Consider the following 26,997-nt stretch of genomic DNA (forward strand, 5'->3'; position numbering starts at 1 on the left):
TCGCGCGATGCATATAAGTCCTAGCTTGGGGTGCTTCATCGAGACAGCTCCGAATCCTTTTGATTTCGACCACGTTCGGATACCTCGAGCAGAGACCTCACATTTCTTTCCGTGCTCCTTGACCAATCAGCACCCGTCGAAAACTTGGCGCGCCTGAAGCCAAATTAGGCATAGCGCCGCCCACATGACGCGCAAAATCGAAGCGAAGCACAAGCACTTCAATTTCACTTCCCCAACACACGCCCAGCGCAGGATAACCACTTCTTTGCGCATACACACCCTCATCCAACATGGCAGCAGGACCAGTACGTACATTGCTTTGCTGTCCGCTGGCGGGCTGAGCGCCGTCCCAGCACAGAACAGTAGGCTAAGGTACATGATGTAGAAACGACCAACTGCCGGCGGCGGCGGCCTCAAGGGCAGCAAGAAGGGCCAGAAGGTCACGAAGAAGGTAACGTACCCTAGATTTTCCCTTCCTCTCATTTTCCATGTGCGCCGCAGTCTCCCTCGACACGAGGTCGTGCGAGCATTCGCTAACGCTCAATTGCAGTTCATCATCAACTGCTCGCAGCCCGTCAACGACAAGATCTTCGACATCCAGGCCTTCGAGAAGTTCCTGCACGACCGCATCAAAGTCGATGGCCGCACCGGAAACCTCGGCGACACGATCCAGATCTCGCAGCAGGCCGATGGCAAGATCGAGGTCATTGCGCACCAGGAGTTCTCTGGCCGCTACCTCAAATATCTGTGTGTTCACATCCACAGCCTTTGTACCATACTCAGCTTCAGCGGCGATGGGTTGGTAATATGAGAGGAGCAGGGCTAACAGTATCCCCAGGACCAAGAAGTTCCTCAAGAAGCAGCAGCTTCGCGACTGGCTCCGCGTCGTTTCCACCTCCAAGGGCGTGTACGAACTCCGCTTCTTCAACGTTGTCAACGACGAGGCGGACGAGGATGAGGACTAGATACCGCACTGCGGATACTTGGGATGACTTGCATGGAGTCGGAGGCTCGAAAAGCGGATTGGGCAGTGGTTTTCTAGAGGGCACATAGAGCAATTTCAAATGCGATTGCCGATACCCTCTTGTTTCGTTCCGTGTTTGAATTTGGATAGCATACACTTCGCGTTGTGTTAACAGGACGTTTAGGTACGGAGCAGACTCCGTCTCACCCCTTAACGCCGCTATCTCCTCTACAGCCCGAAGCCTCATGATACCCTCCAATAGTAAATCACCGGGCTCGTACTTAGCCCTCGAATAGGTATAACATAGCAGTCGCCTTCCAATGTATGCATCGCTAAGACCGACACCTCCGACTACACCTCTGGTCGGGTTCGCAGAACGAACATGAATAAATACAGGATCTCCCTCGCCACTAGCCTAAGAACTCTATATCCGCGTATTCCATCTCTTTCGGCTTATCCTTAACACGCACTAGAAGGACTCCAAGCCATGTCATCTAAAATCATCTTCGTCACAGGCGCCAATCGAGGTCAACCCCAATCATAAATCCCTTCCTCCACTCTTCTAACTCCACTCCCAGGCATCGGTTTCGCCATTGTCCAAGCACTCGCGACCCGCTTCCCTTCGCACACATACCTCCTAGGCGTCCGCTCGCTCCCCTCCGGCCACGAAGCCATCCAATCGCTCAAAGCCCTCGGCCTAACCTCCACCGCCTTCGAAGCCATCCAAATCGACATCACCTCCGATCCCTCCATCGCCTCCGCCGTCTTCCTCATCAAAGAGAAGCACACCCGCATCGACATCCTCATCCCCAACGCCGCCATCGCCGAGCGCGTCAAGCCCGGCGATCAAGACTTCCGCGCGAGCTGCAACCGCACGCTCGACTGCAACGTGACGTCCTTCCTTGTCCTCGCCTCTTCTTTCCTACCCTTGCTCCACGCGTCTTGCACGCCGCAAGTCATCGCCATATCTTCGGCACGGGGTTCGGTCCATCATCTCACAACTTCGCAAGTCCCACCGACGGCGTCTATTCCTTATAATATTTCCAAGACAGCGCTTAATGTCGCGATGCTGGAAATGGCGAAGTTGGAGAGTGGTGTGTTGTGGCAGGCAGCGTCCCCCGGCCATTGCAAGACTGCTTTTAATGGGTGGATGGGGAAGAAGGATCCATTGGATGGCGCAAGAGTTGTGGTAGAGTTAGTTGCGGATAGGGAGCAGGGTGATGAGGGGAGGTTAGGGATGGGCTTTTGGGAGTTTGAACAGGGGAGCCTAAGAAGCGTAGAGTGGTAGTCAGGGTGCATGCGTAGGAGTGAATAGAATAAAGGTCCCCATTTGCTCCCGTGTGCCGCCAAACATGACTCGTCACTTTGTTACACTTGCAGAAACAAAAATGAGACAAAACGATTCGGATAACGCCATTGGCTTCCTATTATCGATATCATAATATGCGGTGAACCGTCTTTTGCACCAATGATTAACCACCATTTCTCCTATCGGCACTTCTTCGACAGGAGCGAAAAAAGAAGCAAAAAGTCAAAAACATACAACAGGGGGTATTCGCTAGTAGTCACCTACTACCTAACTACTAATCCGCCAGTACGCTGCTTACATATAGCTGCGTAAATAGAAAGCCTACTTTCTCTTAACCTATTGTTAAACCATATCCTAATTCCGCTATTTTAAGGTTTCTATATTATAAAATAGTTCTATTAGAGCTACGTACGCTAGACTACTTTACTTGCCTTCTTAGAAGCCTAGATATAGTACACCTGCTCTCTATTACTCAAGCTGTAAAATACATAGATTGGATCGATGCCGCTAATGCTATCAAACTTGCGGAGCGCTCTGCGCTGGAAGCACATCATCAGCGTCGAGGCGTGGTCGCTTCGGGCTTGCGTTACACGACATATCGGCACGCGTCGTCGCTTGAGTCCGCGCTCTCTCGTAAGAAGGGACGCAGGAGGGGAGTTGCTCATCCAAGCCTCGATGCGGTCGAGGGAGGATGATGAGCTGGAAAAAGGACGGAGTGAGAGGGTCGAGTCGGGGATAACGTCGGCCTGAAATCTCCACCGTTACACTGCCACAAGGATAGCTTTCTATGCATATCCAATGTTTGAGTAGCAGACTTTTCCTCCTTTGGACGAGTAACTCCGACAAAAAAAGAAAAGAATAGACGAGCGGCTTCAGCGTTTGCTAGATCATGGAGGAGATATATGGAGAATTAGTCCGCTGGGCGACAGACCGAGATGTTGAGCTCAGTGGTAATAAGCCTCAGACGATTGGCACTGGGATCTATGCAACTCGCGAAATCAAAGTAATCGATCCAATCATCGCTCTGAATCTGTTTCACTCGGAGAGCAGGCCGGAGAGACCATCCTAGTAGTTCCAACCCAGGCCCTCCGCACTCTGGACGATGTACCGAGAGCCATCTCGGAGAATGTGCTTCGAAATATATCCGTACATTGTCTTCTGGCCGCGTACCTTTCCCTTGAGAAGACGAAGGAGTTCGCCGTCTGGAGCGCAGTTTTTCGGACCTTTCCGCCCTTCAGGGTCAGTACGCCGTTCATGTGGCCACCAGAGCTTCAGGATCTTCTACCCAAGCCGCCGAGGTGCTTCTGAAGAAACAGCAGAAGAATTTTCAGCAGGACCGGAGCATAGTTTCAAAGGCATATCCGTACGTCAGCCAAGAGGAGTACTTGCACGCCTGGTTACTTGCCAATACACGGTCGTTCTATAGATTAGCTTTGTTGCCAGTAGCTGATTTGTTCAATCATGCAGACGTGGGTTGTGAAACGTTATTTTCGCCACAAAGATACATCTTCACAGCAGGCCGCGTGTATCGTGCGAGTGAGGAGGTCCATGTCTGCTATGGAGGCCATTCCAACGACTTCCTCCTCACTGAATATGGATTCTTACTCACGGAGAATCGGTGGGATGCAGTGTGCCTTGACGATGTGGTTCTCCCAAACTTGAATCAAGAGCAGAAGTATACTCTCAAGAAAAGGGAGTTCCTAGGCCAGTATATGCTGGATCCGGAGGGAGTAGGATGCTTTAGGACGCAGGTGGCATTGCGGATGTTGGGTTGTGCGCATGACCAGTGGAGACAGTTCGCGGATGCTGAGGTGGACGATCGAGCGTCTCAACGCGAGGCCAACGTCCTGCTGATGCAGTTCTTGAACACGTTTACAAAGATGATTCAGCAGACGCTGGAGGACATAAAGAACGTAAATATCGGGCAGACGAATCAACCAGGACTTCTCACGTTGAGGTGGAAGCAGATCGAAAATACGGCCAAGCAGTCGATCAAACGCCTGGGCGGTTGATCAAGCAATGGAAATACTGCATGGCTATTGAGTTAGGCCCTCTAAAATCAAGAATACAGTTGTTGGATTGATTGAGCACTAAATCAAGCTAGTAGGAGTGTTGCCTATACATTCTAGCTAGAGGACTTGCCAAAACTGCAGGAAAGTAGGCTTCAGCAGTGGCTCGATGAGCCCATGCGCAACAGCTGTGGGCACGTAGCGCAGGTTTACAAGTCCTTCCGCCTGTTTGTCTCTCATATAGTGCTGCCGGGTATTGGTCCAGGGCCAGAGGAATTTGTTGACAAATTGAGGGTCGCTGATCTCGCAATCCCCGGCCGGTGCTTGCCGTGGTGCGCTCTCCTGGGCTTCTCCGGCGCTGTTCGACATGCGTTTGCGTTCGTAGATATGGGGTTGCCAGTCAGCCATAACCGCCTCGAACCGGGCGCAGTAGGTCCTTGTACACGAACATGGATCGGTGATTCTTCAACCTCAACCCCACTTTGGAGTACCCATCGGGTGACTCGAGCAACGCAATCGTTCGGCAAGGCTCGTTCGATTCAGAGTTGCGGACTGAGAGCCCTAAGAGATTGCACGAAGATGGATGGATCGGTCAGCCGGGGCGTGGGGGTTAGGTAGAGCTTTCTGGAAGGTTTTCGCAGACTGCATTGTCGTATTCGCGATCGAGCACGCCAGGCCGAGGCAAGCGTTGGAGATCGAGCGGATGTGGAGGGGGGCATTGGAGTGTTGTATGTTCTGCTGTGAGCAGCAGGTCGCGGAAAAATACCCATCTGCCCCACAGGCAGCAGGGCAACGTGACCGCTCCAAGTGTTGAACTCATTAAAATTCATTCTTGTTGAGCTTATTGGCTTGTTGAGGAATATTTGCTGGAAGCCTACATCATCGCGGTGTGGATGGGTTAGGCAGAACCAAGGGAACAGTGGCGGTCTGCTGTGGGACACGCTGTCTAGAAGCAGCTGCCTTGGCTCTCAGGGTGTGGAATTCTCCGGCTAGAGGTCTTCGCAGGTGCATTACCTCTTAGTTCAATCAAGGGAGGAAATCGACAGCTTCTCATTGGTCAGATTGGTGTCACGTGATTGAATTTCATGCTGTGCCTCGTAGGTACGACCCCTTACTTCCGGAGAATTCCCTACCGCAAGGGCCTTGACTAACTGAGTCACTGATTGACCCAGTGATAGGGCGTGCCGAGACTCACTAATTAATAACACAGCCCTTCAAGCCGGCCTTCCGCTCTTTGTCCCTGCCAGAATGAAAGACACCCACGTTATCCCCAGTTGCTGTATGAAATAGCTCTATTCGCTTTAACATGGCCAAACGCGAACCCGCACTCGCGCTAGTGGAGATGGAAAGAGAACTCGGATACGGATTCCATTCGCTGGCTCATCCCGCTGAGGCTTCGAAGCGCTTCTATTCGGACCTCAGACCGGTCGCTGATTCTGCCTATGAGAGAATAAAGAGAGAATTCGAGGAGTACCAGAACAGAAATGATTCTAAGCATGACGAAAATCTCTCTCAGAAGCTCCTGCAAGAGTTAGACAAGACACAAGTGAGCACGCCTCGGTTGAAAGCTTCAAACCGCTTACATAGTTCATAGATAATTTCCCACGGTCAAAACAAAGTTATATTCGCTCAGAGGGGCCGTATTGGCTTCTACCGATTTGCCGTAGATATTCACTACGGCTTCGGATTCCACTTGCCCCTGCTCTTCACCGAGGATGAAGCATGTAGGGCCATGTCTGTCGCAAAGGCAAGCAGGCTGCCAGCAACCCGATGCTCTAAGGGATGGCATTGACTATATTCATAGCTGCACCCATGTGGAACTTGCGCAGGAACACCGATGTTCTTCTGCAGCCTTCCCAAAGAAATTCGGCATCAGATCTACACTTTGGCCTTATCCGACGGGGAATGGAGGATTCGGGACGTCGATGTATTCGATAAATTCAATTTGACGAGAGGCATTGGCGATCCAGGTGGTTTCTATTTCCCCCTGAGGAATGACCTTGGCCTTCTCAGCGTCAACAGGCAGATGCGCCAGGAGGCTCTGCCTCTCGCATATCGTGCCACAACGTTCCATTTGGACGATATGGACGATCTCCTTACGGTCCTCATCGCAGTTGGCGAAACGGGCCGAGATAACATTGAAGCTCTATACTTTCCTTGGGAGAGCAGATCCGATTTGGAGTGTAAATGGGGGGGTGGGGATCCTGGCTCTAGCGGGCATTCCCTGGCATTACCGAACCTCCATGTCACGGAATGTGTCCAGCTGCTCAAGCAATGCAAGAGGCTGAAGTTCATGCGTCTCTACTTTGAAAGCGACCTGATAGAGGGAATCGCCCCAGAGATTTTCAAGGCTGATCTCGGCATTCAGGAGCTCCGTTCCATTCGAATTGAAAAGATGGAAATCTGGAGTTTGGGCCATGAGCCACTCGAGCACTATTCCCTCGCTCATTGGCTGAAAGAGGGAATGGATTGCTCTAGGACGCTCCGAAGTGAATAAGAGAGGGATGTAAGAGCGACACCCAATATAAGTTTTGTGTTGCCTAACCCCACGCCACCGCATCCAAATTTTGAAGTTACAGGCGCTGTAATTGAGAGAGGATCCATCTTTCGAGTGGTTTAAAACTGTCCCCGCTGAGCCACCGAGGCCGAGCGGCCGCCAGGCTGAAATCAAGGCCGTTTCCACTGGAGGTGCGCGGTATCCGAAGATGACGGAGAGCCTCAAAATAAACAATTCGTCGATATACGTATGATGGACGCTACATAGCGGCAGTCAGTGCCGCGAATAATCAGGATCGGCTGAGAGGAAGGTGATGCGATGTCTTGCAGGTGCTGACAACGCATCCCACGCTGCTCGTATCACAGAGCAGCTCAGATCGGCTCAGCTCTGCCTTATTCCTCACGTCATATCTTTTGTTCGTAGCAGGATCGATGATTATACCTGGCTGGAGCTGGCCGACTAGCGATGTGGGGTTAGGCGCTAAACTGCAGGCTAAGCCTGAAATGGTTAGGCGTTGGTGGTAGCCTGGAATGCCATCATTCCTGACGTTGTAACAACAAAGGCCGACACTTACCCAATTCGATCGACCTGGCCACAAAGAAAATGTGAGCATACTACGTATACACAGTGCAGTAGTAACAAAAAAGGGGATATCGGAGCAACCGTGGGAATGAGAATGAGTCAGCGCGTACTTCGTAAAGTCACGGAGACCCCGCTTTTCTCCCATAAGTTCGACAAAGTGTAGAGCTTGACGACAAGATTGTAAACAAGGACAAAGACGACATAGAAAGGGTACCAAATGATGGCTTTGAGTGCAATCGCTTAAGCAAATTAGATCACAGAGCCATAGAATGAATACAAAATCCTCCATCCTTTATCGAAAACAGAATGCTCATAGAGAAATTCTTATCTAGAGACCGCCGGAAGGGGAACGCTTACCCACTTCTTCTCCCCTGGCTTGGGATCATCGTTCAATACAAGCAGTGTCCTACCTCCACAGAAACGTCCAGGGCCAGCCACACGCTTGACATCATGATAAGATCCCTCGGGACCAGTACCAGCTCCACCCTGCGTTACCTCCCCTGACTTATCCCAACTCCAGACTTTTTCCACCACTTCCTCTCCAGGCTGCTCTAGCCTCCGCGGGTTTGGGTAAGGCATGCCAATCAGATGGTTGAGTGTATTATGGACAAAAGAATATAGACGTTCGGTCCGACGCGTGAGAGGAAGCCAGCTAAGCGTCCGCGAATCGTACGCAACGCGGACATAAGGGTTGGTGAAAATACCAGAGTGCGTCGTGATATTGCGGCCATGCCGAAGATAGGTCAGGTCTGCGTGAACGAGGCAGCATTCAGAAGCGTCCCAAAACGGATCCTCTTCATAACGGAAGCGGAGGGGTGATACATTCAAGGCAGCCTCGGCGTCCAAAGAGGGTCCACCGGAGACGAGGCCCTCTGGATGAGTCTCTAGAAACCATTTTGCTTCAAATGCTGTCATGCCGCCCCAGCAAGCCCGCACTCGGACGGCATCCTTTTGGTCTAGCACATCCCGCCTGCTTATTCCGTTGCCAGCATCAGTAAACCATGGGAAAAAGGGTATTCCCATCGCGTATCCTTCAAAATCTCTGGTTGCAAATGTATCGTAGAATTTAAACGCGTTGATAAAGTCTACTGCACAGACTGCCCCATATTGCGCGCGACCAGAGGTATCAATATTCGTTGAAAATAGTAGGTGGATAGCGTCGATTGGGTTGAACATGACGTCGTTGATAAATAGGACCCTGTCGTAATGAGCGGAAGGATTGGCTTCGAGTGGGCGTAAGGCTCGATTTCTGACCTCCGCAAGAAACGCGATACGTTTCATTCGCCTCTCGCCGGTCGGTATCGTAACGCGGGGAATGTCTTCGAGGGGTAGATGTTCGGAAACAAGGGAGGAATTGCCTAAAAGAGGCTTCGGTATTAGTCTCAGCTACAGCCTAGAAACTCAAGGGTACTTACAATCGAGCTTCTCCCTGAGTTTGTCAAGAGCTGCGTTCGCAGAAGGATCGGCATCGTTCTCATACACGCTTAGATGAACATTTTCCGGTCCCAGAAGGTCCACTAAGTGCAAGACTGCATTGCCCCAATCCCCTCCGACGAGAGTTCCTCCGGGATCGTATAAGGCAGCAGCGATGAATACTTTTTCATTGTTGACATTCCCTCGTCCTGGCTTGGATGATTCTGAACATATGCTCCGGAGAACCTTGTAGTGATCTGGCAGATGGGTATACGAAGGCCGAAACAGGGCGGTTAATATAACCAATATGATGGTGCAGCATGCGATAGCGGTGAATGCATGGCATATCAGGCGACAATGCAGTCGTCGTTTTCTTGTTGAGCAAAAAAGGTACGTATACGTTCGAATCCGAGACCATGCTGGGAGCCGCAAATATCCAGACCGCCACGCAGGTACATCGTACCCAAAGTCCAAGTCTGAAGCTTGTGTGGAATCGGAAGACGTCCTTTGGAGAAGCTCATACTCTTCAGAGCGGCGGGGGCTTGGAGCCATTGTTCAAGAACACGTGGTAAGTCGACGAAAATTGCTAGTGAAGTTAGCAGAAAGACGGTCGGTTGGGGCCTTGTTATGTGGCGAGGAATGCTCGGAGCCCAGCTGAGGGTTGGCATGTGCACCGCCAAGCAGAGCTGGTGCTATTACTTCTTTGTCTACACGATAGCGAGGGTTGGCAAACAGGGGCAAGGGCTGTGTAACCGCCTAGCTAGGCGAGTCTGGCATGAACGGACTAGTGGGTTAAGATTGCAGAGATCGAAGATCTTTCGCGTAAAAGAATTGCGGTCGAAAAGCCAACCTACCCATTCATACATGCTCTCTCCTTGTAATTTCCAAGGTTAATTAGCTCCCGCAAGTTACAGACGGCATCGCTAATGCACGCTGCAACCTAGGAGCGGGCCGCGTGGGGCCGCGAGAAAAAACTATGCAAGCATTCTGAGGACGTCTATCGAGGACCTGTTATAAACCTATCATCCTCAACGTATCTTGTACTTACCGGTGAAATGCACAGGTCCGCGAGTCTGCACTGGCTTGCTTAATGCAGAACACGAGCTCGGTCCTAGTGGTGAGTCACAATCAAACGCCGGCGAGCGATAGGCCTATTTTCTTCCCGCGCATCCGCCTTGTGCAACACGACCCACATACTGCGACAACGTAGGCTCAGACTGCTACTGCAGCCATTAAACTGGATCATGGATACAGCCCCTGTCTTGAATATTAAACAGGGGCTAAGGTGCTAAATATACTAAGCATGAAAAGAGGGTACGACCAAGCCTTATCTCCGGCTCCTTCTCAATCTCGGGTCCTTTTGCTAGGCTCACTACGAATATGGGACATATGTACCCTTCGTTCTCAAAACGTACTTGCCTGTCTCTCACGATCTTAGCCCTCGTTATCCCTGCTCAAACAATAAAGCGTACAGTCGGCCCCGCAACCGATCCCAGATTCCAGAATGCATCGAGAATTTGCAACGGCAGCGACCCAAGGGTCTTCGAGTTTCGGACTTGCTCCCTTCTTATCGATTGCGTGTATGATAATCTCACTGAAGCATTCAAGGCCAGCTTGAGCAGTGGGACTAGTATTGCGGCGCTTTTGCCAACAATCCTAGTTTTGATAGGTGAGCCATCCCAGTGCTTTTCTACCTCAACCATCAGTTTAATACGCGTCGGGAGAACAAGACTTGTCTCTCCCACCCTTACTAATTATGTTAAGGTTCACCGCCACTCGAGGTTGTTCAGCTTGCTCTACTATCACCTCACCGTGCTCTTGCAACCTGCTGCTTCACCATCGGCCTCCCTAGCGGTCTATTCCGGCAATTAAGACCGTTGCACACACAACTATCGCACGTAAATCCACGAGAGCCCAGAATAAGGGAATGGTCAGTACCATTGCCATCTATCAGTGACAGGAAGTGGCATAACATCACCGCAAAACTCGCCATGGACGCATTGATTATGACTTTGGCTAGCATTATGTTGTGGCGCAACTGGGTAGTCTCCAGCTTCACCATGGTACCGTGGCGGTGTGAGTATTCTTGGCTGCTTTTCGCCTGGTATGTTTGAATCCCACAATCATTTCTGAGTAGAACCGGATGATAACCAATTTCCCAAGGCCACTTGCGTGCATGGTATGGCTTGTCATTGCCGTCGGACTTGTCTTCTTCATGAAAGAATCCATGGAAGTCTACGATGGCTACGGCCAACGACTGGACTATAGCATCTGGAACCTCTTGAGAGTGCCCTATGACTTCGCGCCAAAGAAGCTCTCTCCAGGCAGAACCAACACCCCAACTCTTCCCTTAGCCAGCAATGCGAAACCTGCAGTCGAACTGCCTATTCCCAGGACAATCAATACAGGCGACTCGTCCTTGGACCAAACCCATCACGAAGCTCATAATCGTCGGCCCCCGCCGGACCCTGTCGCCAACCGTATCGAAACTATTGCGTTCTACAACGGTGCCTACATCAGAGTCTGCATTGCAATGCCGTCGAACTTCGGGATTCGCAGCTGGCGTTGCTATGAAGCAATTATCGAGTCGCTTGCTGTAGGGATATATCTGTACGCGACTTTTGTTCTGACAAGTGTACTGTTCTTAAATGCGGATAAGGCGATTGTGTATTCAACTGTCATGACAGTTTGTTTGAGTGCTGTAAGGGTGCTGACAACGTTATTCTAGCGCTGCACCAAGGTTAAGAGGAAGGTAGTTTCCTAGACAGAGAAGGAGGCGCGTTTTGTCAACTAGATTGCAAGGGTTATACTATTATATTGCATTCGTGCGCTTCGTAATACTTCTGGAAGACTGGATGAAGGACTCGAACAGGTATGGTGTCGAACCAGCTATGAGAGAGCATAATGTTCGATCAAACAGATGCCTTGACAGCGACAAGCTTATAGGAAACCGCAGAAAGCTCCCGAGGTTATTATTCGACAATTAGGTACTGATATTCGCGCGTCTATGCTATAGCTCTTCTGTGTCCCACAAAGCCGCACCGCGCGGCCGTCCGCGGCATGGGAGAAGAAACAAAGCCATCCAACACCAAACACCGATCCGTCTAAAAGATACCCAAATCTACTCTCTAGTCTATCGCAGTCGTCAGATTCAGACTCTAATTCTAGGTCTACCGGGCCCCAAACCGCCACAAATCCCACTCCTTCTCTATCCACTCCACGCGCCCCTTCCTGTAACACCGCCCGCACACGACCTCCGTCTTGCCTTCAAACCCCGGACAGGCATCATCATCGCACCGACAGATGTCTCCCTGCATCTCCACATCCTCCTCCTCCTTTGGCTGCATCATATTGTGCTCCAACCACCGCGCCAACTCGAAGTCCACACTGCCGGCCACCCTCGCGACCTTCACCCCGCGAACGCCTGTGAAGAGCTTCAACATGGAGTAATCGCATGCTTCGAACTGCGCCTGCCAGACGTGGATCTCGAGGTACTCTGCGCTGGAGAAGGCGGCTGTTGCCTGCGAGAAAGTGAAGCGCGGATCCGTGTCAAGGCGGAGGGAGATGTGCCAGCGAGATATGAGGCTTGTTACGCTGGGGTACAGGACCGGTTTGCTGGTGAGGTGCGGCAGGCTGGTGAGCAGCGACGGATGGGCGTGGAAGACGTGTGTGTAGAGCAGTCTTTGCGCCTCTTGGTGGATCTTCCGGCATGTAGATAGGATGGCAGGGTGGAGATTGGAGTGGCGCACACCGAGGTTCTTATCGCGATTACGTCGAGCTAGGTCCTTGAGCTTGACAGCATCGGGACATAACAGCTCGACATAAACCTGGTTCCTCAACTCCGCTGGCAGGCGGAAGAACAGCGACTCGTCCTGCTCGTTTGGCGGCGGCGCGACGCTCAAGCCCGTGGGTACGGACTCGCGTTCGACATCAGGCATAGCGCTGTCGGCGTCTTCTGATGCTGCTGCAGGTACTGCCGATGCTGTGGCGTATAGTTGAAGTTGGAACACGGGATGCGTAGGTGCAGCGGCTGTATACGTGGTCGAGCCTCCGTGTACCATGGTGGAGGCAGCGGGATGCCAGTAGGTTGCGTAGGTCGCCATTCTTGTTCGTCTCCCTCCTTTGCGGTCTGCAGTGCGACGGGCGTGGGTAATGTTACCGGAAACTGAGATGGTAAAGGAAGACTGGGTTTCTCGCGACAGGTGAGGTGTTCGGGAACGGGCTTTCCGATGGGCGAGGGTGGCGGTGATGTAGCCGGAGTCGAGTAATTCGAGTCCGCAGGCGTCGACTTATTCGACGGGGACGGCGGATGAGGAAAAGCAGGTCTGACGAAAATCGGCGATGGATCGTATACCGGCATGAGTTCGTTCACTGACGAAGTCGATGTTTCAACCGGAAGAGGTTCCGAAACTCAGATCGGCTTAAGCCATAAGGAATTTCTCAACGCAAAGCGGCCGGCGATGGCTTATAGCACTCGTATATGTCCTGGTCGGTCCTTATATAGGAGAGATATAAGGAGTCGGTGAGACAGTCATAGTAAGGATCACGTTGTTTTTGTGGGCACGACGTTGCGTCGTGCCCCGTTCCGATAACAGGGTCCTAGCGTCCGATAAGCATTTGCTGGCGGAATGTCGCCTGTCGCGCCACACGTCACTCCACCGCCCTGCGACTGGGCCACATTATGTACTGTGTGAAGCTGAGGCTGATGGCACGGTGTCCAAAGCGATCTGAAAATGTTTTGTTGGGCGCATTAGCTTTGCATCGTTTTGACCGCTGGTGGACATTTCTCGGGCTTGCTAGCTCCCACGTCTTTGAAGCTGAAGCCTCATGAACACTCGTCGAGGACGAGATGAGCGGGCAGGCATTCGCGAAACTGTAGTTCGTCGTCAGCACCATCTCCTGTCCCCATCTCCTCATCACGAAGCAGCTGAGATCCAGAGCTCGCGATGATCGTCGTTGCGTTGTTACACGACACATCCGTTATGCATTGAGCCTCAACGCCTTACCCGGCGCCGCGGCCGCCACTATCTCGGTGCGACCACGAAAATCCCATCGAGGACACAAATGCCACCTCCGTGGTGTGATGTGGCTCGTCCAAATCTCCGAAACAAGTCCAGAGCAGTCGTTTGAGATGCGCGGTGAGGTGCTGTCGCGTTGTCGGGGCGTCAGCGTACCAGTGCACAGCCTGCTTTCCGACTGTTTCCGAGACGCCGGCGGAAAGAGTCGGGGAACACCGCGAGGACCACAGGAGTTGTATTATATACACACGTGGAATCTGGAGACGGCCCGATGTCTCTTGATTCTTGAAGATAGGACCGCAGGTTTTTTCTTAAAAGTGAGTCATCGAAAGGTGACGTGGCATTAGGTGTCGCTGCAGTGTCGATGTTCTTTCGCGTTCGCCGATATCGAAGGAGTATTGTCGCGGAAAGCGAGCGATGTGCATCCGACGGGAGCCTTGTTGGAGTATTAGATCCGCTCATGAAGATAGATCAGGTGACGGAGCAGGATGATAGACGGGCTCGATGTTGCGCGAGGTTCACGAGTTGCTGACCGCTCTGAGAGACTCCGACCTGTACGCAAGGACAACGGTGCTAGAAAGAGTGTCAGATAGCGACAGTGGCGGAGAAACGACAGCCCAGCGTCAAGAGAAGCATTCCCATTCGATACTATGCAACTCTTTCTATCGATTAACACTAGTATGCCGTGGATCTAGCATGTCGTCCATTGACCAAAACATTAGGATATTCGTTCCATCCAACTGCAATCGGGTATACTGCAACACATGTCCTCCCTATCTCCTCGCATCATTCATCATACAATCCTCATACCCATTCCCTGCTTCGTCCCCCACCACAAATGAACCCCTTGAAGTGCGTATCCGAGTGCACCCTCAAACCCTGTCCGCAAGTATACCTATCCAAGACCTTCCCCATCACAACACCCCTATCAGTCCAACGCCCGCCCCAACTGCAGCAACAGCCCACGCCTTCCCCACCTCACTCGCCGCCGTAGCCCTCGCCGCACCTCCCACAACAACAGTCTTAGTAAACCCCGTCCTGCCCGTCAAGCTGCCCAGGCCCACTTCCCCCATCCCCGGCTGCGCAGCCTGCGTCACATACGCCGGAAAGTGAAAAGTAATCGTCTTCGGCACCCAGGTTTGCGATGTCCCGCCGAGCCAGGTCTCGACCCATTGCACGGTTATAGAGTCGAATGCTACGCCGGCGGGGACACTGGCGGCGGTGGTCGGGGTTGCGAGGGGGGTTGTGGTTGTGAGGACCGCGGCTGGAGGGACGGGGACTGCGGGGTTAATAGGGGCAACTGGGTTTGCTGGGACGGCAGGATTGATGACGGCAGGGTTTGCGGGATTCGCGGGGACGGCGGGGTTTGCATTGGGCACTGCTGGGTTTGCGGGTGCAGGAGCTGCGGGCGCGACGCCTGGTACCTGACGGAGACTAGGGAGCAGCCGTCAGTCTGACGCTCCAAGGCCAATCGAGGCTACTTACTCGATGTTCTCCAGGACCATTGCATCGGTTGTTTGCGTGGGCAAAGAAGATCCAGCGTCCGGTGTCGAAGCCGGCCTTGCACAGAGTGTCGTCGTAAGGGATGGATGCCATGGGAGCGTATCCGGCCGAGCGGCAGCGTGGACGGCGACGATCGGTAGAAGAAGCGTGTGGAGGGGCATAAAGCGCATCGTAGCCGGAAAGGAAAGGGATAGTTGTCTCAGTGCGGTGTGCGTGACGTTGGTTGACGAGGGTGACGAGGTTGATGCTCAAGATGCGACTTATGAACCGCGAGCTTGAGGAATGCAGTCGGGGCTAAAACTTCCCTCCGTCTCTCAGCTTTCCAGTATTTCGTTGCTGAATGTCCGTTCCGCAGCGAATGCTCGAACTGCTTCGACCGGTCGAACCGAAACAACTCCGCGAGCTGACTGCCGTATAATCCTCTCCTGCTGATCCCAAATCGTGCTGGGATAGTCCGGGCACTACGTATGCCACTGCCAGAGGCAAACAAAAAGCGTGCAGCCAAAAAAGAGCGCGTGGCCAAAAAGAGCGTTATGCGTGCTGGATAAACGAGTGTGGGGAAAGAGTGTGGTATGTCTCGGTCACGACATATTGACTGTGAGAGACGGTAGACATGGAAGACAGACAGTGGCGACTAACTGAAAGACTGTAGCGACTGCGAGCTTGCTGGGTCAACAGCAAGGAATGAAGAAAGTGAGGTTGGACAAAAAGGAAGGCAAGGAACACATCGCGTACCTACCTTACCCAGCAGGCCCTCTTCTTGCCCATCATATCCCACTGGCCTTCCTTCCACTCAATGCCTCTCATCCCTTCAACACATCTCGCAATCACTCCTGCAGCCCGCGTCCTAATATTTGTGCGATGTTCAAGCGAGGAGTGAGCAGTGAAGCGTGAGGACGGACTACAACGACTGCGCAACCTACCACAGCATTTCTTCTGCAATTTATCGATCAGTTGATTAGCTGCGAAACATGTCAAGCATTAGATAGTGTAACCTGATGGCCTCAAACGCAGTAACGGCGAAGCTCGATGCTGAATGGTGGAGGCGTGGAGTGTACTGGATATCCGACGTCAAGATCCCTTGGTCGAGCCTGCCCGCAGCCGAAGGGAGCATACAATTGCTTCCCGCGAGGAAGCCGCTACGATGATGTCGGAGAAAGAGGAGCACCGGCTCACCTGAAATGTTGAAGTCGTCGTGTGTGAGGCTGCCTGACGAGGCTCGGGCTGGCTCATGCGCACGAGGCTTCGCGCCGTTGGCGCGGTAAACCAGTCGCGTGCCCGCCGCGCTTCGCCATTACTCACCCATCTCTCGGCGCGCCGATAAAAGCCCAAGGAACCACAAGCGACAACCCCTAAAGTAGCGCAATACCAAGTCGTCTGCTCAGCTTTGCAGAGACCGATCCGTCGCCTGCGACTCTCCAAGATGCTCAGCTTTCTTGTCGTTGCTCGGGGCTGCCGTTCTATCAATAGCCCCCTGAATCGATGCGAAATGCGCGAAAAAAAAGCCATTGTACTCAATAGTGCGCGTACTCGTGAAAGCGGGTCTCAGGCCAACCCCGCGCGTCGTCAACAGCTCGTGAACGAGCTTACAAACTGCGCCGGTCCCTGACCTGCGCTGCAAGGTACCCGCCAAGTGCCGACTTCCGCTAAGCCGCGTGTTGGCGTGGATTTCATCCATCGAGCTTTGAAACGGAGAGCTGACCGGAGACGGTCGTAGACATTGATATGTAGTGACGATATGGCTGTTGATTGCTAGTTGCTATTTTTACTTTTTACCATTCCCCCCAATGTGAGTCTCGGAGGCCAACCCAGAGTTACTCGAGTAGAGCATATGTAAGACCGACGGCCGTATCCCGAAAGAGACAGGAAACCTAATTTGGCATAACGAAGAAGCCTGATATCCGACAATAGTGGTATCGACGAAAGAAAAACAAACCACATCCCGTGTAAACCCACAATCGGATCCAATCACAATCGTGACTCTCGCGTAAACAAAAAGTGGTATCTGCAGTATCAAAGCACTGATTCGCGTACTAAACCTGCTGGACTCAATCGAAGCGAAAAAAAGGAAAAGCGTGGTCGGCTCATCCAAGCCATGACCCCTTACGGAAACAAGCTGTGTACAAGAAAGAAGGAGAAGTAGACACTAAGTAAGAAAAGGTGTAGTTGAAAAAGAAGAGCATGTCCAGCATAAGGAACGGCGTCGTCGTATTCGGTCGACGCGCGGGCTCCGGAAGAAGCGGAACAGTGGTGGAGAATAGGTAATGGTAGTTGGTAATCCGGTAAAACGCCGTGGCCTCGTTATGCGCTCGTGATGCGAAACAAGCTATTCGAAAAAGGAAAATGGATGCCGGAGTGGCTCTGTGTGTCGAGCAAAGGGATACGATGCACGATCGGCAATGGTTCGATCATAGAAACACGCAGCTAAAGAACATGGCGAACACCGAGATGTATATCGAGGATGAGGCGAAGAGGCTCGCGGCGCCGTTGGTGGTGTGGTATGTCGTCTGGTCCGGTGCTTTGTCGCCGCCGTCTTGTGAGAAGAAATACGTCTGCGCTTTCGCGCCGTCTGGAGCCTGAGTTACGTCGGGAATCTGGCACACTTTGCTTGCATCGAAAGTAGAGCATCGCTTCGTGTAGTCGTCGTTGCGTGAGTTATCCGTCGAGTTGAAGTAGGCTTTCACGTAGGAAACGGTCATGGCGGTATCGGCCCCGGGCGGTCCAGCAGACCACAGCGGGTCGCCATTGCTCCAGTGGTTCATGAACATGCGCCCTCCCTCTGAAGGGATATCTTCCGTCATTTCCCACAGGAACTGTCCGTCGGCATAGAACTTGACGCTCTCAGGCGACCAATCGAAGCGGTACTCGTGGAATTGTTCGTCGGGGCGGAAAGGCAGGGACTCGACCCTGTATCCGGACGTATTTGCAGCGTCATAACCAGCTCGCACGGAATCCGGTGTCTGAAGGACGAGGTTGACTACGCCCTGCGATTCGTTGAACTGCTTGGACAGGAACTCCATGTCGATCTCCTGCGAGTTGTTGTAGTACTGCCGACTGTCAGCATGTCTTGCGCGCGAAGTCCGGATCGCCGGTTTCATACCCAGAAGAAAGCTCCGCAAGTTCCGTTCTGCGCGGACAACTTCATGCCCACGCGAAAGCTCCCGTAGAGTGCGTCGTCGCGTACCGTCGTCATCTCGGCGCCGCTCACGTAGCCATGGGAGTGGTCGCCCCGCACCCACAACTGAAGTCCTGCATCGCCGCCCTTCTCTGAGTCGCCCGACCACGCTTGCGCATCCTTGAGCGGGTTCAATTCCACGTTGGAGACGAAGAACTCCTTGCCGTACGGTCCTCGCGCATCCTCGGCCGAGACGTTGTATTCCTGCGGCCGCCATCCAAATTCTGTGACATTGTCGCCGGCGCTGTGCAGGAAGTCGTTCTCCATTAAATCTGTGTATACGGCAAAGGTGGCGTCGGTGGTTTTGTTGACTGAGTAGCCGCACTCGCATGCAGCATTTGCTAGAGTAGGAAAATGGTCAGTCGGAACGATTCCCTCGAAGGCGTCTCATTCGCGGGGAGGGCTCACTCAAGCGAGACATGGCCAATATGAGCCAGGGCATAGCGCCCATGGCATCGCGCAACATGTTGTACATTAGGGGAGGGTAGCGAACGACGAGGAAGACAAAACAGAGTGCGAACGAGCGACAAGAAGGGGTGCCAGTAATAAAGGAAGGAGGGCCGGCAGTGGGTCAAGTAGAGTAGGGTGACGGAAGCCAGGAGCGCGCGGAGTCTGGGGGAGGGTTGGCTTGCAAACAGGGCCGTGGCGGTACGGCGCAACGGTTCGAAAGTGGTAATTTGGGTCGACCACTCAGGAGGGCCGGGCGTTAACGCTGATCGAGCAAAAATTGGAAGAAGCTCGGCCTTGAGCCGAAATAGCGTTACGAGAAATTGTGGGCCGGTCGAGGCTTGAGTGAGGCCGTCGCTGCGCCGTCGTGGACCAGCTCACCTGTCAAAACGGAGAGCGGGAATGTGTGAACGTCAACAAGCGCAGACAGCGGCGGAGAAGTCGAGCGCGGCGTCTGGACACATATCACAGCAGGCGCGTCCGGATAGCTGCGATAAGCACCTGGGCATGCAGTCGCCCCCGCGGACGGAGAATGAGTTCGCTGCATTGACGACGCTGCAGAGTCGCACGACCGTTTTCCTGCGCGGCCCTGTCGTCCATCCTGGTGCCACGGTTGTTTGCCGCACACGATGCCAGCACTCGAAGGAAGAAATTTGCCTGTTGGTCATCACGAGCGATCACCGCGCGGCCGAAGGGCGAGGAAGGTGCGATGGACGGCATGTGAAGGAGCTCACCTGGGCATCCTTTCGCCTCCACTTGGTGAACGGCAAGAACGACGACCACCTCCTCAATCCATCAATTGCAGCCCATTCTTGAAGGCCACCACCTGTCGCCTTCGCCCTCTCTTCTCCGCTCCTCCACACCCATCTGCACCCATCGCACCACCGCCCAACGTCCTGGCTGCCGGAGGGAGCAAGGGAACCCCAGCCGCGCCCCTTGTTCTCTGCGCCGCCGTTCGTTGCCCCTCGCGCTCGTGATCAAGAAATTGTTTGGCACTGCCCTCGATTCCGTTATTGGCAGATCCGGGGCAAGCCCTTGGAAGCGCGCGAAGAAGCTTGGAAGGAACCAGCAAGGCGCCTCCGCGCGATGTTGCAATTTCAGACGATTCATTTCGTCACTTTGCGGACGTCTGGCGTTCCTGTGAGGCGTGTGCCACACCCGCAGCCGGCGCACCTCCAACTCAGGTCCCCAGAGCCTCGACCTGTTTGCGTGCCCTCCTCCAACAACTCCCCCCTTTCGCCAGCACCATTTACACACCGAGCTCACCCTTTCTTCCTCACCCCCCATCGCCATCCCTTATTCCCACAGCGCTGAGCGCGTTCGGGCGCGCACCGTGCCGCAATCCATCAAATTTGCGCACCAACGAATGGCCGATCAGGAGCAAAACAGCCAGCGAGTAGGAGTTTGCGGATCGCCCTCATTTAGATGAACGCTAACACGCTCGGCAACGGCGCGTCCCTGAACAGGAAACATATAAGAGAGCGCATTAAGACGATCGCAGAAAAGGTCCATCTGTGCTTGGGTTCATGTTTCATCTAATTACCATATAGCAACTGCCTTTATCCCCAATGCCAACACGTGAGAGGCAAAGAAGCTTGGAAGGGGCGAAGGAGGGTCAAGAAAAAAAGCCGATCGTTCGATCCCTCGTGGGAGGCCTGAACAACCCTTCGCCGCCCACAAAAATATATCGCTGCAAGAAGAATATTCTTCTCCCATGAGCCGGCCGTAGCTACAATGTGTGGAATATGCGTCTGAGATGATGAAATCGCTGACACCCAAGGAAGAAAACTGATATCCTGATCGTAGGCCCATTTGCCAAGAGCACAAGTGCCAAGATATGAATAACCCAACGCCAATGTTTCATTTCGACAGAGATCAAATGCATTCGTGGGGTATCATCACAAGAATCCAGACTCGGAGAGAAGCCTACCGTGTCGTCAGAACATCTGATCTATATGGATCTTGTTCAGGCGGGATACGTACCTTGCAATCTTCTCGTCTTCGCGCTCGCGTGGCTCTACCTGCAAACTCGTCTCGTACATCTCGTGCACGTCACCTGCCGACTGCATGTTGGTCAAGATGTAGTCTTGCAGCTCCGGCACGGGTTGTAGCGGGTACGGCACGTTCTGGTACTGTTGGATGTCGCGGATCACCTCGGCCGTCTTTGCGCGCTTGGCGAAATTAATGAGGTTGGTTTTCTTGATCAAGGAGGGAATGCCGTCCTCAATGAAGGTTAGATCCGTAAGGTATACACCAAAGAACGGGATGCATGGTGGATTGGCCTTGTGCAGCGTTTCTCGATAGTCCGCGAAGTTCTTGGTGCTACCCATAAGCTTGCGCATGTTCTCCAGGGTGGCCATGGATCGCGCATTCACTGCGGTCCATGTCCTGTTTAGACGATGGATAGGTGCCGTGCCGAGAGCCGAGATGATAGATGTCAAAGTGGAGAAGTTGTTCAACAGTCGGCATCGCTGTAACGAATTAGCTTGAAGGATGTTCCTTTCGGACCGTGGCAACTCACATCTGCAACGTTGACAAAGTGCTTGATGACTATGACTCTCCGCTTCACATCCTGCTGGGTCAGAATCATCTGTGCCACCCAGTTCGTCAGCTGGTTGGAGTGCAGGATGAGCGCTTTAACATTGGCAGCCGGGTCCGGCTCGCCGGCGGCTAGCTTCTTCTGCCATGTCTTGTTCAGACATTCTGTCGGCCTGATCTTGCCGTACAGCCTTGACTCGATGATGGTGAGCTGGCGAGCGAACTCCGTCGGGTCGATGTCCAGGAACTTCAGCTTCTTCATGTGCTTCGGAAGGATGGGCTGTGGAGTCTGCGCGTTTAGGGTGAGGACCATACGCTTCGTTGGCATATCGGGACCGCGAGATCGCTGTTCGACCGATGTCATAAGAGGAGCAGCACCGGGCGTGCTGGTCGTCGCGACATGATCTTTTGCAAAGTTGTATACTCTCTGGATGAGGATCCTCGCTTCTTCGTCATTGCCCTCCATCCAGTAATTATCGAACCAACTTTTGAGGATATTGACGACGCGGAATCGAATCGGCTTTTGCTTCTTGTCGACCCACTGCTGATAATCCTCCTTAGCGAGACCATACGGCGGCTGGATGCTCCACCTCTTCACAAGCATCTCAAACAATTCGGAGGCAGTAGTGAACGACCGGTACGTCAGGAGGAACGTGTTGTTGAACGCGGGGTCAAGACGGTCGTGCCGAGTTAGTTGCTCGACAAGTCCCTGAAGTGTTCCTCCTCGAAGCTGCGGTGGCGTCACCTTGTGATCGTAGGAAATCTCGCCTTCATGGTCGAGCTTAAGGAACTCCGGTACTTCCTCGACCGTCGTCTGTGGGATCACGGGCACTTCGCCAAAGAAATCCTTAATCTTCTTTGAGCTATTCGCGGTGCGGATGGGCTCCACCTTGTCGTCCAATGAGGTACCCTCACTGTACGTATGCGGCTGTGGCATATCCTTCAGCAACGGCCTCGTGTTCCCTGATTGGCCTCTGTTATGGGAATTGGGTACTTGAGTATCGGTATTCCTTCGAGGGTCATCGCGCACAGCAATGTCCCCAAGAGGTACTGCTTCCGAAAGATGCTGTAGGAGTCCATATTGCTGCACGATGCTCGTCTCCAGCTCTCTGGAGACTGCGCGGCAGGCGTTGATCCGGTCCTCCAAGGAATCGCCTCTGGTCTCGGCCCACTCGTCTGCTAATGGTGCAGCGACACCCTGGCAGCAAATAACCAGTTCTGAAACTAGATCATAGACCTTCTGTTTCTGAATGCTGAACTCCCCTAACTGTTGGCCTTGCACTGTCGAGCTGATTGCGGACAGATTTATTGACTCAACGGTAGATATCCAGGGACGGCAGACATCGAGGACTTTCCCGGCGGCATTGCATACGCTATCCCCGATGATTTGATGTCTATGCGGTGTAACAATCTTGTCACGAACGACCAGCTGCTCGTCTAACCGCCGGATGCTCGACACAATCAGCCTCTTCAGATCTTCTAACCTTTCCAGAACGCGCGAGTCCAGCTTCACGGTGGGCTCCACCAAGGGCTCGTAGTCCTCTTGGTCGATGAAAGACCCAGAGGTTGCCGGGTCGCGGACATCCACGCCGTTGTTGTGCCAGTTGCCGCCCACGTTGCCCCCAACCACGAAACCAGGGACTAGGCGGGGGATTTCCTCGCCACGCTGCTGCCGAGCCACTTCCACGAAGCCATAGACGCCATTGAGAACGCCGTCCGCTTCTTTGAGGCACTTGGAATAGGAATCCGGCGGAGGGAAGTCAGACGCAGCAATGTGTGAGGACAAGACAAGCTTGGAGAATCTGGACATAGTCTCCCGGAAGTGGGGGTACAGCGCCTTGTTGGTAGAGATAATGGAGGGATTGCCGGAGTGGTTGTCAGTCGTCCCAGACCCCGCAGCCAGGAGTAACCGAAGATGATCGGAGATATCTTCTGCTCTTTTCACAAACTCAGACCGATCGCTGTTATTGATTGCCTGGCGGTATCGATCGACGGCCCGCCGCATGTCTTCCACCATCCGGTTCCAGGTGAGGGGCACAGGATTAACATGATCATCGAAAAACCTACGTGACATGGCGGAGGTCATGGGGGGTCCGCCAAGGGGGTTGTTAGCAAAAGAAGTGGCTGTGATGCCAAGAGGGGGGATGGAAACGGCTGAAAAGCTCGTACCATTTGCATCCAGAGACCTGGCAAAGGACGAGGCTTGGTTCATGGAATCCATCGATGTCGCCGGTGAGACGCCATCTGATAACCTTTTTCTTCCAGGCTACCAAAGGGGTTAGCACTTTTCTATGCCAGCCACTCTGCAACACGTACCAAAGAGCTGTGTGAGCCCACCATGCCAGGGCCTTCAAAGTCTGAGGCCGAGTTCTCATCGTCCGTGTCTTCGACATTGTACCCCGAGGCCAGCAGCTCTGCCGGCGGGCGTGATGACTCTGGGATGAACACATTGACGCGGTCCCGCGGGCCGTTCTCGTTCGCTGATGGAGTCTCGAGCGGGAGCTCCATCGTGCTAACGCCGGTCAAGGTGTTGAAGTAGAATAGCCTGCCGTCTGGCGTTGCCTGGGGTATCCAGAACGCCGCCTCCTCCTCTTTCGTGCTCTCATTCCGCTCAATGGGCAAGATCGTGTCATTGCCGTTGAGCGATTCTGTGTCCGAGTTGGTGTAGTCGGTGCCGCCCAATGACTGCGTGTCCTGGTCGTCGTCCAGGTCCCCGCCATTCCGGTCGTCTTCGACGTCGTCGGTCGGGCGAGGCACCACGGCGCAGTAGTTGCTCGGGAACCATCCCCGCACGCCGTTTATGACCCCGTCCCACCAGCCGCTCTCCAGCTGTGTTATGACCTGGATGATGTCGCCCTGCCGGAAACTCAGACTCGTGCGGTCGTCGGCGTCGTAGTCGTACAGGGCCCGCACGTACATGCCGCCGGGGGCGACGGTCCCGTTGAAGCCGTTCATGGCGGAAGGCGCGCTCGTCGCAGCGTGGCAGGAGGCAGGCGCGGGCGTGTGCTGGGGCTGCGGGCGTCGTCTTCCCCTCCTTCACCGCCCCGAGGCAAGAGCAGTCAGATTGAGGGGAGGGGAGCACAGGGACGCGGCTTCCCCAGATATTCAGGTGTTGCGCGTATTATGGTCAGGGTTGGGTCCTGTTCCAAGGAGGAGCTGCAATTGGGCTGAAGTGGCAGGCCGCCGGGGCGCTGGATACGAATTAGAGCTCTCACATTCGCGCCTGCGGGAGCGACGCAGCGAATAAGGGCCCAGAGCGCGTTCGCACGTAGGAAAGCAGTCGCAAAATCTATATCGAGCGAGGGCGAGGGCGCGGGCGGCGGCAGGTGGAGGTCGCTGGGGAGGAACTTGTGAGACGCCCGAAGGATGGTGGAGACCGGACCTCGTCGCGGGCACGTGATCTGGGTAAAAGCGTGTCACAACAAGGAGCATCCTTCGCACATAAATTAGGCTCGCATTGACGCAGTCCGCAGCCTTGCCTATACTGCTTGCACGCTTATTCATACTGCTGTCCACCCGTTGGCCGGCGGCCGATGTTGTGCGTTTCACCCAACCTGTCTGTTTCGCGACACTGCGAACGACGGTTCATTGTTCACCGCGGCAACGACCTGTCAAAGAAATGGCAGGCAGCTTGACGCGTGAGTCCTCGATAACCGACATGTCAAATGCCGACCACACCAGCGACCCCAAACCGTTCGAAAGTTGGACGGATCATCTGGGCAACTGACCCCACCTCACCACGAAGCCGTCGACCCGCGACCTCTGGATGCCTGAGCCTAGAGAGCTTGCGGAGACGCGAAACAAGAGGTCGAACGACACTCTGAAGGCGCTGCTTGACTCGCTATGCTCTACCAAGTTCGCAGCATCGGAGCATTATTCCTTTAAACGACTCCAAGTGGTTCCCTTTCCAGAACGGTGCTAGGGCACGTTGTGCAACCGTCTGGAACCCTTTAGCCCGCCTGTACACTCCCACGATGGAGTCTGGACTATACCGTTAACTCTTCTGTAGTACTATTTATGCAATAGTCAAGACTCAAACGCTCAAGCTCTCATGACAATGGGCTGACCTGATCCCTTGCGAAACTGGGGTCAAGGTCGCAGAAGGGCCGATGGAAGGTCGTAAAGAAGCAGCCCGGTCTTGAGAGTGCAACACCATGCGATAATCCGGTATAGCTCCTCGCGTGGAGGCGGACGGGGCACTCATGCGACGGTCGTTTTCTGGCCCCAAATCTTGACGTTTTTGACCGCACAAGCTAAAAACAGGTCATCACTTGGCAGCGCAAACCAGGGGCATTTGAGAGCCTCTTGCATGTGCCGGCATACTACACGTGGGAGCATGCGAGAGAGCTGTCATCGAGCAGCTCTCTGGAAAGGAGAACAATAAACTGTGGCAGAACGCCCTGCCTCAACAAATTCCAAACGCGGGCTTTCCGTATCCACGGCGGGCGGCCGCGATCCTCCCGTGAACAGACCATCGCCTGAAACCAGGAGCAGAAAGTGCCCTTTTCTTCTAGAGAATTACGCGAAGTGTCTTAGCGCGGGGATTCTGACGCAAAAGCAACTCTCTTGTTGATAGATAATGATGAATTAATGGAGGGGCTCCAGAACGAGTCCGAAAAAGCTCGAGAGTCCTGCTTTCAATCGCTCGTGGAGCGTTGCTGTGGAGAAGCGACGAGCTGTCATTTTGCCAGGAACAACACCTGGCTGGGTGACATCCTCTCGCGATCGTGTCAAGCGCTTTCTTCCGCTGGCCATGCCATGTGTAGGGATCAAGCTCCGTCCATGATCCCTGGAGACAAGCGGGGCATTAACAGCGGACGGTTGAGAGTGCTGGCGCCCGGGCATGGACCAGGGCAGCCGTCTCGTGGGAGTCTGAAGAGCCTCGTGCCTGTTGTCCCACCATCGTTAGAGACCTCATCAAGACGTGAAGGGCAAGGTGCCCCTCATGCTCTGTCTCTCTGGGCTCTCGCGTGCAGTCGGAGAGGTTTCTGTGCCGCTTCATGCAGTCTCGCCGGTGCTAACTCGACTGAAGTGGGTCCGGGGAAGTGCATCCGCTGCTGTGGATGCGCTCGCTAGGAACGAGTAAGAAGGCGTCGATCGGTTCCGGACGCCTAAAATTACTCGTCGCTGCTGGTGAAGTCATTTTGTTTGAGGACACAAGCTACCCCTTTTCTATCGCCGTCGTCATCAGATTAAGGTGGGCTGGTGGGGGACAAAGCCCCGAAGCCTCGCCCCTCCGCCGTAATTTTTGCGGTGCTGTGTCAGTAACTTTGGCGCGGGACGGATAGATGCAAGAGACAAGGTCGGATGGCGGTGTGAAATGCACCTGGCAGCTAGCAGAAGTCGACGGACGACGCCTCGTAGAAGAACCGGAATAGAGAACTCATACCGCTCTTTCTAACGCCGTGCGACCGTCTCCGTTCGGGAAAAATGTGCAGCGCGTCGTGCCGCTGACCTCGCTAGGTAGTCTACAGTACTATAGTCTCGAGGAATATCGGTTGGTTGACGAGGCGCCATGTTGCACTTCCCCCAGGCTTGTCAG

At 53.8% G+C, this 26,997-nt stretch overlaps 11 protein-coding genes across 11 annotated transcripts; 6 read left to right on the forward strand and 5 right to left on the reverse strand.

The window, feature by feature from the left end:
- Positions 1 to 290: 290 nt before the first annotated feature.
- BU26DRAFT_539788 (60S ribosomal protein L22) lies at positions 291 to 1,307 on the forward strand (the record flags this gene model as incomplete). Its single annotated transcript, XM_033831526.1, has 3 exons — positions 291 to 305; positions 551 to 747; positions 839 to 1,307. The coding sequence occupies 3 exons, from the start codon at positions 291 to 293 to the stop codon at positions 963 to 965; spliced, it is 339 nt and encodes a 112-aa protein (XP_033686504.1). The 3' UTR covers positions 966 to 1,307.
- A 47-nt stretch (positions 1,308 to 1,354) lies between these two features.
- Positions 1,355 to 2,252, forward strand: BU26DRAFT_549960 (NAD(P)-binding protein; the record flags this gene model as incomplete). The annotated part of the gene is made up of 2 exons (XM_033832024.1): positions 1,355 to 1,491; positions 1,543 to 2,252. The coding sequence occupies exons 1-2, from the start codon at positions 1,452 to 1,454 to the stop codon at positions 2,250 to 2,252; spliced, it is 750 nt and encodes a 249-aa protein (XP_033686505.1). The 5' UTR covers positions 1,355 to 1,451.
- Positions 2,253 to 3,162: 910 nt separating this feature from the next.
- Positions 3,163 to 4,285, forward strand: BU26DRAFT_530289 (SET domain-containing protein; the record flags this gene model as incomplete). The annotated part of the gene is made up of 3 exons (XM_033830952.1): positions 3,163 to 3,276; positions 3,324 to 3,516; positions 3,564 to 4,285. The coding sequence occupies 3 exons, from the start codon at positions 3,163 to 3,165 to the stop codon at positions 4,283 to 4,285; spliced, it is 1,029 nt and encodes a 342-aa protein (XP_033686506.1).
- A 1,303-nt stretch (positions 4,286 to 5,588) lies between these two features.
- BU26DRAFT_603911 (uncharacterized protein) lies at positions 5,589 to 6,779 on the forward strand (the record flags this gene model as incomplete). The annotated part of the gene is made up of 3 exons (XM_033835474.1): positions 5,589 to 5,828; positions 5,877 to 6,020; positions 6,087 to 6,779. 3 exons carry the CDS (start codon positions 5,589 to 5,591, stop codon positions 6,777 to 6,779), a joined length of 1,077 nt encoding a protein of 358 aa, XP_033686507.1.
- Positions 6,780 to 7,685: 906 nt separating this feature from the next.
- Positions 7,686 to 9,326, reverse strand: BU26DRAFT_603912 (glycosyltransferase family 69 protein; the record flags this gene model as incomplete). The annotated part of the gene is made up of 2 exons (XM_033835475.1): positions 7,686 to 8,719; positions 8,777 to 9,326. 2 exons carry the CDS (start codon positions 9,324 to 9,326, stop codon positions 7,686 to 7,688), a joined length of 1,584 nt encoding a protein of 527 aa, XP_033686508.1.
- A 668-nt stretch (positions 9,327 to 9,994) lies between these two features.
- Positions 9,995 to 11,537, forward strand: BU26DRAFT_284522 (uncharacterized protein). Its single transcript, XM_033821546.1, has 3 exons — positions 9,995 to 10,443; positions 10,539 to 10,878; positions 10,938 to 11,537. The coding sequence occupies exons 1-3, from the start codon at positions 10,155 to 10,157 to the stop codon at positions 11,500 to 11,502; spliced, it is 1,194 nt and encodes a 397-aa protein (XP_033686509.1). The 5' UTR covers positions 9,995 to 10,154; the 3' UTR covers positions 11,503 to 11,537.
- Positions 11,538 to 11,737: 200 nt separating this feature from the next.
- BU26DRAFT_284493 (uncharacterized protein) lies at positions 11,738 to 13,005 on the reverse strand. The gene has a single exon (XM_033821545.1). It carries the CDS (start codon positions 12,875 to 12,877, stop codon positions 11,945 to 11,947), a length of 933 nt encoding a protein of 310 aa, XP_033686510.1. The 5' UTR covers positions 12,878 to 13,005; the 3' UTR covers positions 11,738 to 11,944.
- A 1,442-nt stretch (positions 13,006 to 14,447) lies between these two features.
- On the reverse strand, positions 14,448 to 15,465 carry BU26DRAFT_603915 (uncharacterized protein; the record flags this gene model as incomplete). Its single annotated transcript, XM_033835476.1, has 2 exons — positions 14,448 to 15,226; positions 15,278 to 15,465. The coding sequence occupies 2 exons, from the start codon at positions 15,463 to 15,465 to the stop codon at positions 14,707 to 14,709; spliced, it is 708 nt and encodes a 235-aa protein (XP_033686511.1). The 3' UTR covers positions 14,448 to 14,706.
- A 2,238-nt stretch (positions 15,466 to 17,703) lies between these two features.
- BU26DRAFT_423263 (glycoside hydrolase family 16 protein) lies at positions 17,704 to 18,936 on the reverse strand (the record flags this gene model as incomplete). Its single annotated transcript, XM_033823501.1, has 3 exons — positions 17,704 to 18,342; positions 18,396 to 18,811; positions 18,879 to 18,936. The coding sequence occupies 3 exons, from the start codon at positions 18,934 to 18,936 to the stop codon at positions 17,704 to 17,706; spliced, it is 1,113 nt and encodes a 370-aa protein (XP_033686512.1).
- A 1,576-nt stretch (positions 18,937 to 20,512) lies between these two features.
- On the reverse strand, positions 20,513 to 24,577 carry BU26DRAFT_284480 (ras GEF). Its single transcript, XM_033821544.1, has 4 exons — positions 23,772 to 24,577; positions 21,439 to 23,721; positions 20,901 to 21,388; positions 20,513 to 20,843 (listed from the first exon to the last, which is right to left on the reverse strand). Exons 1-4 carry the CDS (start codon positions 24,408 to 24,410, stop codon positions 20,816 to 20,818), a joined length of 3,438 nt encoding a protein of 1,145 aa, XP_033686513.1. The 5' UTR covers positions 24,411 to 24,577; the 3' UTR covers positions 20,513 to 20,815.
- A 1,391-nt stretch (positions 24,578 to 25,968) lies between these two features.
- Positions 25,969 to 26,731, forward strand: BU26DRAFT_284829 (uncharacterized protein). The gene has a single exon (XM_033821548.1). The coding sequence runs from the start codon at positions 26,046 to 26,048 to the stop codon at positions 26,529 to 26,531; it is 486 nt and encodes a 161-aa protein (XP_033686514.1). The 5' UTR covers positions 25,969 to 26,045; the 3' UTR covers positions 26,532 to 26,731.
- Positions 26,732 to 26,997: the final 266 nt, after the last annotated feature.

The sequence above is a fragment of the Trematosphaeria pertusa genome, assembly GCF_010094035.1.
Source record: "Trematosphaeria pertusa strain CBS 122368 unplaced genomic scaffold BU26scaffold_5, whole genome shotgun sequence".
NCBI lineage: Eukaryota > Fungi > Ascomycota > Dothideomycetes > Pleosporales > Trematosphaeriaceae > Trematosphaeria > Trematosphaeria pertusa.

Bases quoted from the DNA above. Each gene is read 5' to 3' on its own strand.
- BU26DRAFT_284522 (XM_033821546.1), top strand. From the start codon at position 10,155: ATGGGACATATGTACCCTTCGTTCTCAAAACGTACTTGCCTGTCTCTC. The intron at 10,444-10,538 runs GTGAGCCATCCC...AATTATGTTAAG, and splicing joins AACAATCCTAGTTTTGATAG to GTTCACCGCCACTCGAGGTT. The intron at 10,879-10,937 runs GTATGTTTGAAT...CAATTTCCCAAG, and splicing joins TCTTGGCTGCTTTTCGCCTG to GCCACTTGCGTGCATGGTAT.
- BU26DRAFT_284480 (XM_033821544.1), bottom strand. From the start codon at position 24,410: ATGAACGGCTTCAACGGGACCGTCGCCCCCGGCGGCATGTACGTGCGG. The intron at 23,722-23,771 runs GTACGTGTTGCA...CCCCTTTGGTAG, and splicing joins TGGGCTCACACAGCTCTTTG to CCTGGAAGAAAAAGGTTATC. The intron at 21,389-21,438 runs GTGAGTTGCCAC...AATTCGTTACAG, and splicing joins ACTTTGTCAACGTTGCAGAT to CGATGCCGACTGTTGAACAA.
- BU26DRAFT_284829 (XM_033821548.1), top strand. From the start codon at position 26,046: ATGGAGGGGCTCCAGAACGAGTCCGAAAAAGCTCGAGAGTCCTGCTTT.
- BU26DRAFT_284493 (XM_033821545.1), bottom strand. From the start codon at position 12,877: ATGGCGACCTACGCAACCTACTGGCATCCCGCTGCCTCCACCATGGTA.